Raw genomic sequence first — 14,120 nt, 5'->3', positions numbered from 1 at the left:
CCCCTGCTACCTTCTCGGAGGCCAGCAGGTCCCCTGCTACCTTCTCGGAGGCCAGCAGGTCTGGTTTAATCTGTTTTTCCTGCTACCTTCTCGGAGGCCAGCAGGTCCCCTGCTACCTTCTCGGAGGCCAGCAGGTCTGGTTAACCTAATAGAAATGCCTAGCTCACTAGAGCTGGCAGTGTGCACACCAATATTTACAATAACTGAGGTTTTTTACCAATATTCCCCCTTTCGCAATTCTCCACCAAAATGTTGTACCAATAAAATAAAAAACCAGCAGGATCTTATTAAAGGGAAAAAGGCAAAATACCACATTTATTGTGAATACAGAAAGAATCATAGTAAGCAGTTAGTTATAGCTATAACATTCCATTCAATCTCATATTTATTCTCACATTCATTCATTCATACACACACACACACACACAGGTTCTGCAAGGTTGTTATCATAGTTACCAGCCTTAGAGTTGCTCATGCCAAGTCACTGGCCAGGTGGCCTGGACATGAGGAGGGAGCAGGGCCTTGTCAGATGCTCATCTGATGCTCCTGGAAGTTGGTTTGCAGAATCAGACCCCAAAGTTCTCACTTTTTAGAGTCTATTTTTATAGGAATTTCTTCCTATGCCAGTCTATGGGAATTGCTTCATCATGCTGTTGCTGAATCAATCAGCAGATAGCACATTCCTGACGGCTCCAAGATGTTATCTTGTTCTTTGGTTCTCCCATTCTTGAGGCTGTTGGGTGGATTCCAGTCTGCCCTCCGGGGGGGGGGGGGGGGGTCCTCTGGTTATTTCCACTTGACGCCTTCTTCAGCAGATGGACACTGGATTCTTAGGCTGGCACCTCCCTGATCATTCAGTTATTATCCACACCCAGCATCCATCCACATACATCCTCTATCTGTATTTTAATCACAATTGTTAATACAACAAAAGGGCGGGGAGTCTCTGGGTGCTGTTTCTGTTGTTAGAGTATTGCTTTGAGTCTCTCTCTCTTGTGAATTGCTTTGAGAACAGACTCTGTCTTAGAATGTACTAACACAATTAGCAGCTTGCAAGTTTCACACATAGAGGGAGAGAAACAGTACCAAAAACCAAGAGACCTCTTAATTAGTAATACCCTGGAATTTAAACTCTGGGGAATCAAACTCATTTGTGATTTTAATACAGAACTTCTTTAATATGATCCAACATGTGCACGTCATACAGTGGAGCACCCATCATAACAAAACAGCTCGAAGAATGCGTTACTGTGCTGGTAAATAACCTCTCTTTCCTTAGGGCATGTTAATGCAGTACTGTTTGAAATAGGACTACATTAATGTACACTAGGAAACTTTAATGCGCACTAGCAGGGTCCACATAGGCCAGTTAGTGTGCAACATGCTCATGTGCATTAGAATTTACACCCCTCTGATCCAAACTAACATAGCATGTAGTCAGGCCCTTAGTGCATGGCAGGCTAGTGCGCCACAGACTTATACCCCAGCTTGTCATTAACTAAACGTGTGTAGACAAGTCTGAGTCTGTCAGAGTCTCAAGGTCAGCAACAGTTCAGTAACGCTGCTTAGTTTGCCTTACATATCATGAATATTTGGTTTCTGGACAAACATACTAACTTAGTGGTCTGGAAAAAGGCATAGACTCTGTTTTATTGGCGATGTGCAACAAAATGCATTGGAATAGGGTTACAAGAACCCAGGGCAAGTTTTCAAGTGCTCAACCAATTGCTAAGGAGAGACCCTGCCTCTGTTTGAGCAATTCTTTAGTGTGCATCCCCACAGGGCCTTAGAGTACCTTGTGCATTAACTCCCTCTTGCTTTTGAACTGTACTGTGCTCTGAGTGCTTGCCTGAAATGCTAGCTTTTGTTTTGCAGACTCAGCTTATACAGATGGTGATATGGATGCTCCAGCATCGCCTTCTTATCCAGCTCCACACATATGTCTGTTTGATGGTGCCCCCGAATGAGGAGGATTTCCGAGCTCAAGATGAAGACATGCCCTTCACTGCCAGAGTTGGAGGCAGAAGTCTAAGCACTCCCAATGCTCTCAGCTTCGGCTCCCCAAGTATGAATACACTTCCTTTTCCCACTGTAAACAAGTCTGTATTTGCCTTTAGAGATTATCATAGGCCCTATCTAGAGTAGGAGAGTAGGTAGTGTTTTATAATGTGATAGTCAATGTGCCTTAGCTAACATGATTTTAAACAGACTTTGCAGTAAGTCTAGGTAGGGCAAGTCATATTTAACAGTGTGTTAGCTGATCTAGGTCAGCCCTGGGCTGGAGAACCAAGAATTGGCGAACTTCTTGGCGGCCATTAAAGCTCTCTTATCAAATGCCTGCAGGCCATTCTAGTCACCCAGTTCTTGATCAGCCTCTTCCTATCTGCTTAGTCCTGACAGTCTGTTTCCATTAATTCTGTCAAGAAGTCCTTTTAGGCATCCTTCCTAAGTGACCCAGGTGTTCTTCCAGATAGACAGCTGGTATCTACATGGATGTCCATAATCAGAAACAGAATGAGGGAGTTTTAAACAAAGTGCTTGCGAGAAAACATGCTCCAAACAGCAGTGGAATCCTTGGGTTATAGTTGATGTCTTTAAGGAAACAAATGTTTACAATTTCGCTTTCTTCTCGCTTAACTCCCCGAGCTCCTTCCATTGCCATGCTTTGAGGTCAGCTCTGGGACAGTGTTCTTACCAAAGCCAAAATGTGGTGCTGAAGTCCTAAATTGGTCAAAAACCTTGTCAAGGAAACTGATGTGTGTTTGTTCAGCTGTCTGTGTCCTGCGGTATTCCCAGAAGCATGGTTGTTAATTATGGGGCATTCTGCAGGACATTATTTCTCTAAGGAAAATGAATTAGAGCTGAGGTCTTGGAGCCTAAAAATTGTTGTTGGCTCATGAGACTAAACCTGTCCAGGAAACCTTTCCTATTGGTAAAATAAGCCTGAACTTGGTTCATTCTATTCGGCTTAATGCTGTGGCAGAGCATCCAGTTCTAACAGGGATGCATGATAGACCCACAAGAAATAGCTCATTCTCAAAATTAGCTTCAGTCAGGCTACGTTGCATTGAGTAAAATACCAAGGAGTGTGTGTGCACACATGCCAAGTTCTGTTTTTTTGGGAGAGTGAATGTCAGTAGTAAGGTCTTGGTGAGGGAGCCTTGTATTGTGTTACCTTTGTCGCAGAGCCCCCGCATATTTGCTCTCAGCATCTAGTGCACCAGTTTGTGGAATCTCATATATGTTTGCTCCAAAGCGGCCATGCCTTCTCCTGACAGTGTCTCCACTCTTCAGTTGAGAACTCAGCCTGGGTAAGGGGTTTTGTAATAATAGAAATCCATAAAACCAAAGGGAATTAAACTACAAAAGCTAGTTAAAGTAAGACCAAATGGCTGACAGCAAATTAAGGTCAAACTCAGATATTCACTCTTCACATTGGGTCTCTGCACAATGCATGCTGTGGGTTCACTGTCATACCTAGGCCTAGCCAGAAGAGCTAAAGGGGGCAACGGGGTTTAGTTTTTCATTTCCTTGTTCAGTAATTTTAAATGGGACTCATAACTGTCCTTTTAACCTGATGCTTTGAGGTTTAATTGATAAATTTTGAGTCCTTTAGTTCATAAATCTTTTATGATTGCTTAGTGCCTTTTTATTTACCTGCTTAAAGGTAACTTGCAAATTAAAAGAATGGGTATTTGCCCCCATTTTATCTCTGTGCTGTGTAAAGAAGATCTGGATGGAAGGGATCTTTAAAGGGTGTTGTTTTTTTTTTAACCTTTTAAATACCAGGAATGTCTGGTCTGTCTTTGACATTTAGTATGGACTGGCTCTCAGCTGAAGGGGTTTCATAGATTCTTTGGGCAGATGGGACCATTTGTGATTATCTAGTCTGACCTCCTGTATCACACTGGTCATAGAGCTTCTCTAAAATAATTACCAGAGCAGATCGTTTAGAAAAACATCCCCTCTTTATTTTAAAATTGTCAGTGATGGAGAATCTACCACAACCCCTGATAAAATGTTCCAATGGTTAAATATTCTCACCGTAAAAAAAATTGTGTTCTTTCCCGTCTGAATTTGTCTAGCTTCAGCTTCCAGCCATTGGATTGTGTTATAGCTTTCTCTGGGTAGGGATAATGGATCTTATCAAAAAGGACTTTCCTCAAGTGTTGGAGTTAAATAGGTGTTAAACTTAACACAAAGCAGATATTTAAACAGTCTGAATTAATATAGTTTCTTAGGTTTCACTTACATGGTTTGTTTAATGCCATTATCCTGGTTCTCCAGTTGTCAATAGCCATCTGGGAAAAACAAGAGGCTACAAGTGAATTTTTACTGTGGGGGTAGGAGGAAGTTTTGAGGCCGCCTTTGACCCCTTTTTTCCCCTTTATAATGATGGATAAACTCACAATTTTTCTTTCCTTTGCTAGGTATCTTTAAGGACAGTCATATAGAACTGTTGTATTTATAACTCCTCCCAGCAGATAGTTCTGTGATTGCAGCATAGCTTCCTTACATTCTCTTCTACCTACCCTCCCAACTGCTCTACTTTTCTCATTGCCACTTCATGTTGTTTAAACTAGAGCTGTCTGGGCATTTTCTACCCAAGTTTTTCAGGGAGAAGGTGGTTTTTCCAGAGTTGAATTTTCCACAGGAGAAATGTTTGTTTCTATTTTCCACCGGGGAAAATCAAAACAAAATGTTTCAGCTCTGTTTGACATTAATCTCTGTGTCTGCCTGAGCCATCACAGTGCCCTATGAGTAGTTCGCATACCTCATGTCCCCAAATCTCCTTATGGACTGATCTCTGCATCATGATCATGGGAGGCTTAGTCTGGGGCCTGGAAGCCTGGCCAATAGAGGAAAATGGGGGCATGAGGCACTAGCTCTGGGGTTTTCCCAGTGCTAAAGAAGGAATGCAAACCCTGTCCCAGCAGTTCCCATTCGTAACTTCCCAATGCCAGTGCCTGCACTGTTTATTATTTGTAGTCTCATATATTTATTTCCCACTCCTCCCCATGTTGCGGTTTCATCTTCTTTGCTATGCATCACCAGTTTATAAAGCTCATTAGATATGTTGTTTCTGGTTCTGTATTTAATCACTCTCCCAGTCATATCAGATGGTAAGAATGGCTCTACTGGGTCAGACCAATGGTCCATCTAGCCTAGTATCCTGTTTTCTGACAGTGGGGAGTGCTAGGTGCTTCAGAGGAATGAACAGAACAGGGCAATTATAGATTGATCCATCCCCTGTCATCTAGTCCCAGCTTTTGTCAGCCAGAGGTGCAGGGATACCTGCAGCTTGGGGTTACGTCCCTGACCATCTTGGCTAATAGCCATTCCTCCGTGAACTTCTCTTTATTTATTTTTTTTTTTAAGCCCAATTACACTTTTGGTCTTCACAATATCCCCAGGCAACAAGTTCCATAGGTTGACTGTATGTTGTGTGAAGAATTTCCTTACATTTGTTTTAAAACTGCTGCCTGTTAATTTTATCACGTGACCTCTGGTTCTTTTGTGTTGTGTGAAGGAGTAAATAATACTTTCCTATCACTTTCTCCACATCATTCATGGGTTTGTAGACTTCTCTCATATCCCCCTTTAGAGCATACCATTATTCCCAGAAACTGAAACTTACCTCCTAGGCAGCATGCCTTGGATGCACTTCCAAGGAGTCCACCCACCCTAGGAAATGTGCAGATATCTGTGCAGTCCCCATTTTCAAGAAAATCCTTATGTCCCAATAATATTTTGTATGTTGCCCCAAATTACCCATTACTTGTCTACAAACCCAACAAATTCTGCCAAGAGAACCAAATTCCCTGTCCTCATCTAATTGCTTGCAGGCAGTTCCCATGTCATGTTTCCAGGCCCCCTTTCTTTCCTATACTAAGCTGATGGGTTTGCTTGGAAGGAACCTGCTAGTTTGCACTCTTCACAGCATCATATTATTTCCGATTTTACAGCCAGTAGTGATGATATGACTCTCACAAGCCCTAGTATGGATAATTCCAGTGCTGAGCTGATACCTGGTGGTGACTCCCCATTGAATAAACGGATGACCGAGAACCTACTAGCGAGCTTATCTGAACATGAGCGGGAAGCTATCTTCAATGTCCCTGCTGCACAGAATCCAGAGGATCTCCGCATGTTTGCAAGGTAGGGAGAATGTAACCTCCCTTCTCATTCCCCCTTTGCAATTAATCTCTGCATTAGCACTGTAGGGAGGGTGGGGTGAGGGTGCATCTTGGAAGATTAAATTTCTGGCTCTTATTCCCGCGGTGACCTCTTCACCAGTGCTTGTTGGTGTCTGACACTAGCTGTTGGCCAGGTTTTTAATTAGTGCCCTAAGAATATTTTGTTAATAAGCTCTGGATGTACATAAAGGCTCTGAGACCCTCTGATGAGTAGTGCATTCTCAGGTCTGACTGCCCACCAGTTGTCTTGTGTGGTTCTGAGAGTGTCTCACTCTTGAGAACACAAAATTGAATTTGCATAGCCTGAAAACAAGCTCAAAGCAGAGGTCCTGGTGTGTGCATGGTGTAGTTACAGGCCTGTTAGCATTTCCAGAGATCTGTAAGTAATGGTTTTTAAAAGCATTTGAAAATACAGTGGCATCACAGGAATTTAGCGTTCACCGGGTTTCATACTTGTGGAGAAAAGATGGCCCAGGGAAGTGTCACAGCGTCTTACACATTCCAGATCACCCAGTCATTCCCTGACTAGATCTCCCCTGGCATGTGTGGCTAGGAGAGTAATACTCAAGTATCCCAAGGAGACCACTGTGGGAATAAAATACTTGCTTTCCATGCTGCAGAGTTCTCTACAACTGGACCAGTGGAGATTATGGATGTTTTGTAGGGAATTCCTGAAGCCTGCAGATGTAGTTACTGTCCTGCACTAAAGTATGCCTCTGCTGCTCCTTTTGTGTAACTGGGAGATGGCAGCATTGCACCAATTCAGAGGATGTGGATTCTCTGAGATGTCCACTCAGATGGCAATACCTTGGCTATTTGAGAACTCTGTCCCCATCAGTGGCTAGATGTCTGCAAAACCTACGCCAAAAAATAAAATAGTCTTCTGATAAAATACTTTTTTGAAAATTCTGTGAATTCAGTCTGGACTATTATTCTAATCTCATTAAATAAAGCTTCTAAACCTATCATTCTTATAATGAAACCAGTTTATCTTTCTGGTTGTCCATCTAGAACCCTTTTGGCCTGCTGAACTGGTTGGGGGGGCGGGGAGGGGGGACAGCTCTTGGAAAGCTCATGATTTGCAGATGCCAGAAGCGACTTTGGTTTCTTTAGGAAGTCAGATAGTGTGACTAACAGGTCACGCAGATGTCTGAGGAGGAGGAGAGTTTGGTTATATTTTGCAGTTTGCTTGTACATCAGATTCCTTAGCAAAGCAATCGATAGCAGTAAATGGAGTTTCCATTTTTCCTTCCATTATCAATATGGGCAGAAACAGACAATTATATATCCCAGAATAACCATTCCTAAATCACTGCTGAGGAGATAAGGTACAGCAGACATGCTTTCTTGACTGTCTGGAAGCTGAAGTGTAAAAATATGACTTGTCCTGCAGAATGATCACAACTGTCATGTGATTTACTGTTTACACACAGTGAGTCTGTAAATGACATCACTCAGAGTTCTTTGTTGTTCAGTTCCCTTCTTCCAATTGCAAATCAGGAGACCAAAATGATCTTTATGTGATTCTCTGTGCACAATTCTGTACCTACTATTGAGTGCATAAATACAGGACATTAGAGAGAAGCTGAGGCAGTGAGCAAAGCAATCCTTTTGTTTACTCCACACATGCTTCCTCTTTCAGGGGTCTTGGATCAGCTTTACTTTTCACTTAACTTTTAACTGTGGGTGGTCCATGATGATGAATCTCATGCTGTGGGAAACAGAACTCTGCTGTATTTGTCAGTATCCCAGCATGAGCTCCTACTGTAACTGAATAGTTAGTAGTATACTAAATATACTGTAACTGCCCTCCTGAGAATAGTTCAGTGTGCATACAAAGGGAGTGCCTATTTTTAGAAGAGCAATAAAATTGGTCCTGATACTAATTTCCTATGACAATTGTCTCTGAACTACTTGCTGCTCTCTGCTTAATACATCACAGAACTTGTCTGTCTGTTACTATGTACAGCCAGTACTTGGATTTCTCTAGTGAAGGCAGACACCTTAAACAGAATGTGAAATAACATAGCTTGACAGAGGTTAACCACAGGGGCGTTGGATGAGGACTCAAATCCAAATTCTTTTCCTAAGTATTGAGTGGGTGAGAGATGGAAAGTTATTTCAAGAGTAAAGTTGAGATACAGAGGAGCTTTTCTTGATCTAGGTCTGTAATGTATTAGGCACGAACATTCTTTCCTTGAACATCAGGTAGGCTTTCTAAGCCAGATTAATGCTTTACTGTCAGTTCACTGCCTCTAGCAAGCCACTTGGAAGAGTCATTTCCAAGAGCTCTGCTCCCTAGAATGGAGAGATGGGGAGAGGAGGTGGAAGCCTGTTTGCTATGCTGAAATTCTGTTCTTTTATTTATACACCACCATAAATGTACAGCTGTTTAGAGACAAAAGACAAGATTGCTGCCCCAGGAACTTCCAGCCTAGGTTCTATATGGGCCCCATAAATGTACTCCGTGATTTACAAAGCCAGGACAGGAGGGTCTTGTCTGCATTGAGTTTTTGGCCATGAATGTAGCTGCACTGGTACAAACCCCTATGTGCCGCACTGATGAAACCTGTGCTAGGGACTGGTGCAGCCTAGCCTGCTTTCAAACTGGATTATGCTGCACTGGTGCAAATTGCTGTTTACTCTGGTGCACTGACTGCACTAGGGGCTTGCATCTGAGCAAGGCAGAGCTGATGCTGGTGGGCAAAGGGAAGTACTTTTTAAGAGCTTGCAGCCATAGTGAAATCTCCATTGGTTGAAGATACACGCCCACAATTGATCAATTCAGTCCATAGTCTAAGAGAACTCTTGGATTCCTCACTAATGCTGAACTCTCACATGGCAGCATTCACTAGCAACACTTTCTACCATCTCCATTTGACCAGCAACTCTGTCCCACCCTGGCAAACAAAGTCCTGGCCTCAGTTATTCATGTTGTCTTCACCTCTTGACTGGATTACAACAATGCAGTATACCTGCAAATGAAGTTTTCAGCACTTAAGAAGCTAACTAGTTTAGAATGCTGCAGCACATCTCCTCAGCAACACAGGCTACTGTGAACATATCAGACTTGTCCTCCATTCCCTACACTGCTTCCCAAAGAATTTCTATAAAGTTCAATGTCTTGGTCCTTATCTTCAAAGCTCTGTGGCCTGGGTCCAGTGTGTCTAAAACACTGTCTAAAGCTCTGGGATGAAGACCCTGTCAACAACTCAGTTCCTCTGTGTGACGGGGTCAAGACTCACCAGCGCTGGCGCCTCCCGCTGGTTGCTCCAGGAATTAGCTCTATCCAGTCATGGAGCACCCTCTGCGCATGGTGTCTTGCCCATCGTCTGCTCTGCTGCCTTGGGGTCCCGCAATGCTCTCTGCTTGGCAGCATCCACTTCAGGACACTGCCCTCCGGCAGTGCCCACTACTCCAGTCTCACCCCCTTCGGTGGTGGGGGGGCGTTATCAGCAGTCTTCCATCTGCACCTATCCTCATGGCCAACTGCAGCCCCAAAGTCTAGCCCCGTTGCCTCAAGGGCCAGCCACAGCCTGAATCAGGCCACACTCCTCCATAGCCCGGTGCAGTACAAAGGGGAAGGGGGGGGGACCCAGACCCACCCACTACTCTGGGTCCCAACCCAGGGACCCTCTAGCAGCAGCCTCTCTGCTCTCCTTCTCTTCCCTTGTCAGACTGTCGTCCCTGGGCCATTTCCCCTTTGACCTCTTGCACCTTCTCGGCCCTTGTTAATAGGGGCCACAGCCCGGCAGGTAATTGGGCCGGAGTTCTCCTCTGCTCCCCACCTGAGTCTGCCCAGCACTGCTCTGTCTAAGGTGCTCGCTCCCTAGCTCAGTAGCCAGTCCTCCTCCCTTGCTAGTCAGGAAGAGACTCCCTGCTCTTTGCTAGGCAGCCTTTATATAGGGCCCATTTCAGCCCTGATTGGCTGCCTCTCTTCTCCTCCCTGATTGGCCCTCCACAGGCCTTTGTTGATTGGCTGCCAGTCTGTGCAGCCTCAAAGACCTGTTCAAGCCCTTTTTCTCATGGGGGGGGGACAGGTGCCCCACCACACTGGCACAATGGAACTCTCAATAGTAAGAGTGAAACTTTGTGCAGGAGAAAGAGTTTTCTCCAGGAGTGGTCTGAGACTGTGGAATAAATTCCCCCCAGGAACTAAGGATAATCACAAACCTCATCATGTTCTGCTCCATTTCTTTGACCTGGCCTTCTGTAATATAAACACATAGCTACCTTACCAAAACAAGACCCTCCACTGCATACTGTTCTCCCTCTGGGGAGAGGGTGAAAGAACAAATGTGACAGATGTGTAGCCACATTGCTGAGTGCACTACTGGAAGGCGTTCAAATACTCCGTTTAATCACTTCCCTCTTCTCTAGGAGAGGCTGCAACATGCTTTGGCAGGTGTGAGCTGTCGGCAGGTACACGTATAGGAATCTGAGAGTTTTAGGCTCTGAATGTGTGTGGATTCAACACTAGGAGTGCTACGTACTTACATATGGAAATAAAGAACAACGAGGAAATTAAAATAGAATCTACAGTCAGCTGAGTTTTGCAGGGTAGATGAGGGCAGCAAAAAGAATGACTGACTAAAAATCAGTACACAGTACCTTTCTCAGAATTTAAGCCAGAAAGGACCATTATCATAATCTTGTCTGACTTCTTACGTAACAAGCCAGCATTTCAACCAGTGAAGCCCAGAATTTACGGTTGAGCTAGATCATATCTTTTGGAAAGAGTCATCCAGTCTTGATTTAAAAAACATCAAGTGATGGCGAATCCATCACATCCTTTGGTAATTTGTTCCAATGGCTGGTTACCCTCATTGCTAAAAATTCACACCTTATATCTAGTTTGAATTTGTGTAGCTTCAGCTTCCAGCCATTGGATCTTGTTCTGCCTTTTTTTGCTAGAGTCCTTTAGTTTCAGAAATCTTTTTGCTGTGTACGTACTTATAGACTGTGATCTAGTCACTTCTTTCCCCCTCTCTTTGGCAAGCTAAACAAATGGAGCTGCTTAAATCTCTCACTGTCAAGTATGTTTTCTAGACTTCAAATCAGTCTTGGGGCTTTTTCTTGAAACCTTTCCCATGTTTCAACATTCTTTTTAAAATGTGGACACAGAACTGGGCACAGTAACCGGTAAAGGTCTCCCCAATGCTGCATACAGTGGTAATACCACCTCCCTACTTTTACTTGATATTCCTGTTTTTATATCCAGGGATCACATTTGCTGTCTTAGCTGCAGCATCACATTACATTGCGTGGAGTTTGGTTTCCATCATAACTCTTTAATCCTTTCAGAATTGCTGCTTTCCAGGATACATTACTCCATCTTATAAGTGTGTCCTGCATTCTTTGTTCATAAATGTAGGACCCTGCTCTATATCTGTGACTTGTTGTTCTCATTATTTACCACCCGAGCAATCTTTATCAGCAATTGGTTTTATATTTTCTTTCAGTTCATTGATAAAAATAATGAATAGCAATAGACTGAAAGGTGATCCCTGAAGGACCCCCCCCTAAAACCACCCTCCTTGGATGATTCCCCAGAATATGAGCTATATTGATTTTTATATCATACTAATGTTTTAATAAGAATATTGTGAAGTATTCAGACTCCTTACAGAACTCCAAATATATTATGTCAGTAATTACCTTTATCAACCAAACTTGTAATTTCATCAAACGTTAGGTTTGACATTTTTTTCCATAAAACAATGTTGATTGGTATTAATTATGCTCCATTTTAGCTATTTTTTAATTTTTCTTTCTTTCCCTAAGAATAACATCAGGCTAACAAACCTTTAAATTACCTGGGTTATCCTGTTTGTTTTTCAATACCAGAATAACATCAGCTTCTCTTCAGTCCTCTGGAATTTCCCCATTATTCCAAGATTTATTAAATATTAACATCAACTGTCCAAAAAGCTCTTTGGCTAATTCTTTTAAAACTCTTTCTGATGTGACTTATTTGGACTTGCTGATTTATAAAAATATTTAACTTTAGTTGATACTGTTTAACATCCTCCTTAATTACTTTTGGAATGGAAAGTATTTCGTCATTATCTGATATGAAAACATCATCCAATTGCAAAAAAGACAAATGTCATTCTGGGATGTATTAACAGGAGTGTCGTATGTAAGACATGGGAGATAATTGTTCTATTCTCTTCTGCACTGACGAGGCCTTAGCTGGAGTAGTGTGTCCAGTTTTGGGTGCCATACTTTCAGAAGTATGTGAACAAATTGGAGAGAGTACAAGGGAGAGCAACAAAAATAAGTAGTTTAGAAAGTATGAGGAAAGGTTTCAGTCTAGAGAAGAGAAGGCTGAGGGGGGAACATAAGTCTTCAAATATGTAGAAGGTTGTTAAAGAGGATGGTGATCAGTTGTTCTCCATGTCCACTGAGGGTTGGACTAGAAATAATCAACTTAGTTTGCAGCAAGGGAGATTTAGGTTGGTTATTAGGAAAAACTTTCTAACTCTAAGGAGTTGAGCACTGGAACAAGCTACCTAGAGAGTTGTGGAATCCCCATCATTGGAGGTTTTAAAGAACAGGTTAGACAAATATCTGTCAGGGATGGTCTAGGTTTGCTTAATCCAGCCTCAGTGTGTGTGTGGGGGGGGGGGGGGAATGGACAAGATGGCCTCTTGAGGTCCCTTCCAGCCCTGCCTTTCCATGATTCTTTCCAAATGCAGAATTAACATGTGTGTTGAACATTCCTTCTTGGCTGCATCATTGACAATCCTGTCATAATCACTTGTGCCCAAAAAGCTATTTTAAATATACTGATGGGAATACTGCCCTCTGCAGTAAGCAGTCTTGCACTGGCAGGAGATGGGGAGGAAGTAGAATACATAATTTAATAAGTTGTCTATTTTTTTACTACTTTGATGGCAGTAAGGAGTGATTCCAAACCATAGTGGAGAAAGTTAATGCAAAGGGCTCTGCCGCGATTAGACATAGTGTGGTTCAGCTTGGAAGAATGTACTAGCAGTGGTGGGGGGAAATAATTGGAAGCTCATGCAGGCAGAGGGAGGGAGTAATATTGGAGTAGTGATACTGGATGAAGCTTCTGCCACACCATCTGAGCAAGTTGGCTCTACAGTTAGGTATTTTTAAGACTCAATTTAAACAAGTCCTAAGACCAATGAACATGTTACCATTGGTTTTTAAAAAATGTCAAGGGAACAGTATTTTTTAACAAATTAAAAAATTTGTTTGGGGTGCTGTCTAGCACCCCAGACACTGCAGTACTGGCCAGCACCTCAGACTCTGAAAGTGAAATTGACTCATCTAGTTTCATTGCCCGACAAGAAAGAATGCAAAAAGTGATTGCAGAGCATAAATAGGGGGAAGGTAAATTGGACTGATATATTCTTTCTGGCAATCTCTGTTTTAGCGGATATAAGGAAACTTGTTTTTAATTATGTTTTATGTAAGCATGCCTGCTTAAGGGATGAAGATGAACATCAAAGTAGAGATGAGTTTGCAATGTGGTATGCTGGAACAGAAGCCAATTTAATTGTGTCTCCGCAGACAGAGGCTTCATGTCAGGGACAAGGGAGATGCTAGTTCCTCTTTATGTGACTGGTGAGACTGCAGCATTCAGCACTGGGCATCTGCAGAGGGCAATAGAACAAAGACAACAAACTGTAAAGAATTTTGGAGCAGAGTAACACAAATGACTCCAGGCTGGAGGGGATGACTCATAAGGGACAGCCAAGAATCTGGAATGTGCAGGAGGGTGTATTGTTACACAGCTATTCCTCCCCGATAGTTCACTAGAGTTATGGGATGAGAGTGGTATTTAGGGTGAATCAGGGTCGGATTAACCTTTTGTGGGCCCAGCGCCCGTCATTTTTGGGGGCAAAGGAGCATGGAGTGGGGAGGTCGGTTCCCAGAGCAAGGTGCCAGCCA

General features: G+C 43.0%; 2 protein-coding genes across 20 annotated transcripts in view; one reads left to right on the top strand and one right to left on the bottom strand.

The window, feature by feature from the left end:
* The window catches only part of NPRL3 (NPR3 like, GATOR1 complex subunit), a 102,588-nt gene that overhangs the window by 85,352 nt on the left and 3,116 nt on the right, over positions 1–14,120 (top strand). For 12 of the 13 annotated variants that reach the window (XM_073362672.1, XM_073362666.1, XM_073362667.1 and 9 more), the window contains 2 exons: positions 1,876–2,065; positions 5,967–6,159. In XM_073362672.1, the coding sequence (XP_073218773.1) occupies positions 1,876–2,065; positions 5,967–6,159 (383 nt within the window). The remainder of the gene's footprint in view (positions 1–1,875; positions 2,066–5,966; positions 6,160–14,120) is intronic. The other variant, XM_073362671.1, reaches the window with a different exon arrangement.
* MPG (N-methylpurine DNA glycosylase) overlaps positions 64–14,120 on the bottom strand; it is a 66,569-nt gene continuing 52,512 nt past the window's right edge. For all 7 annotated transcript variants that reach the window (XM_073362681.1, XM_073362682.1, XM_073362687.1 and 4 more), the window contains 2 exons: positions 9,443–13,822; positions 64–4,301 (listed from right to left, as the gene is read on the bottom strand). The gene's annotated coding sequence lies outside the window, so the exon portion shown is untranslated. The remainder of the gene's footprint in view (positions 4,302–9,442; positions 13,823–14,120) is intronic.

This window comes from Lepidochelys kempii, chromosome 10, assembly GCF_965140265.1.
Source record: "Lepidochelys kempii isolate rLepKem1 chromosome 10, rLepKem1.hap2, whole genome shotgun sequence".
Classification (NCBI taxonomy): Eukaryota; Metazoa; Chordata; order Testudines; family Cheloniidae; genus Lepidochelys; species Lepidochelys kempii.
The sequence above is the reverse complement of the archived record's forward strand: the minus strand, read 5'-3'. Positions and strand labels throughout refer to the sequence as shown.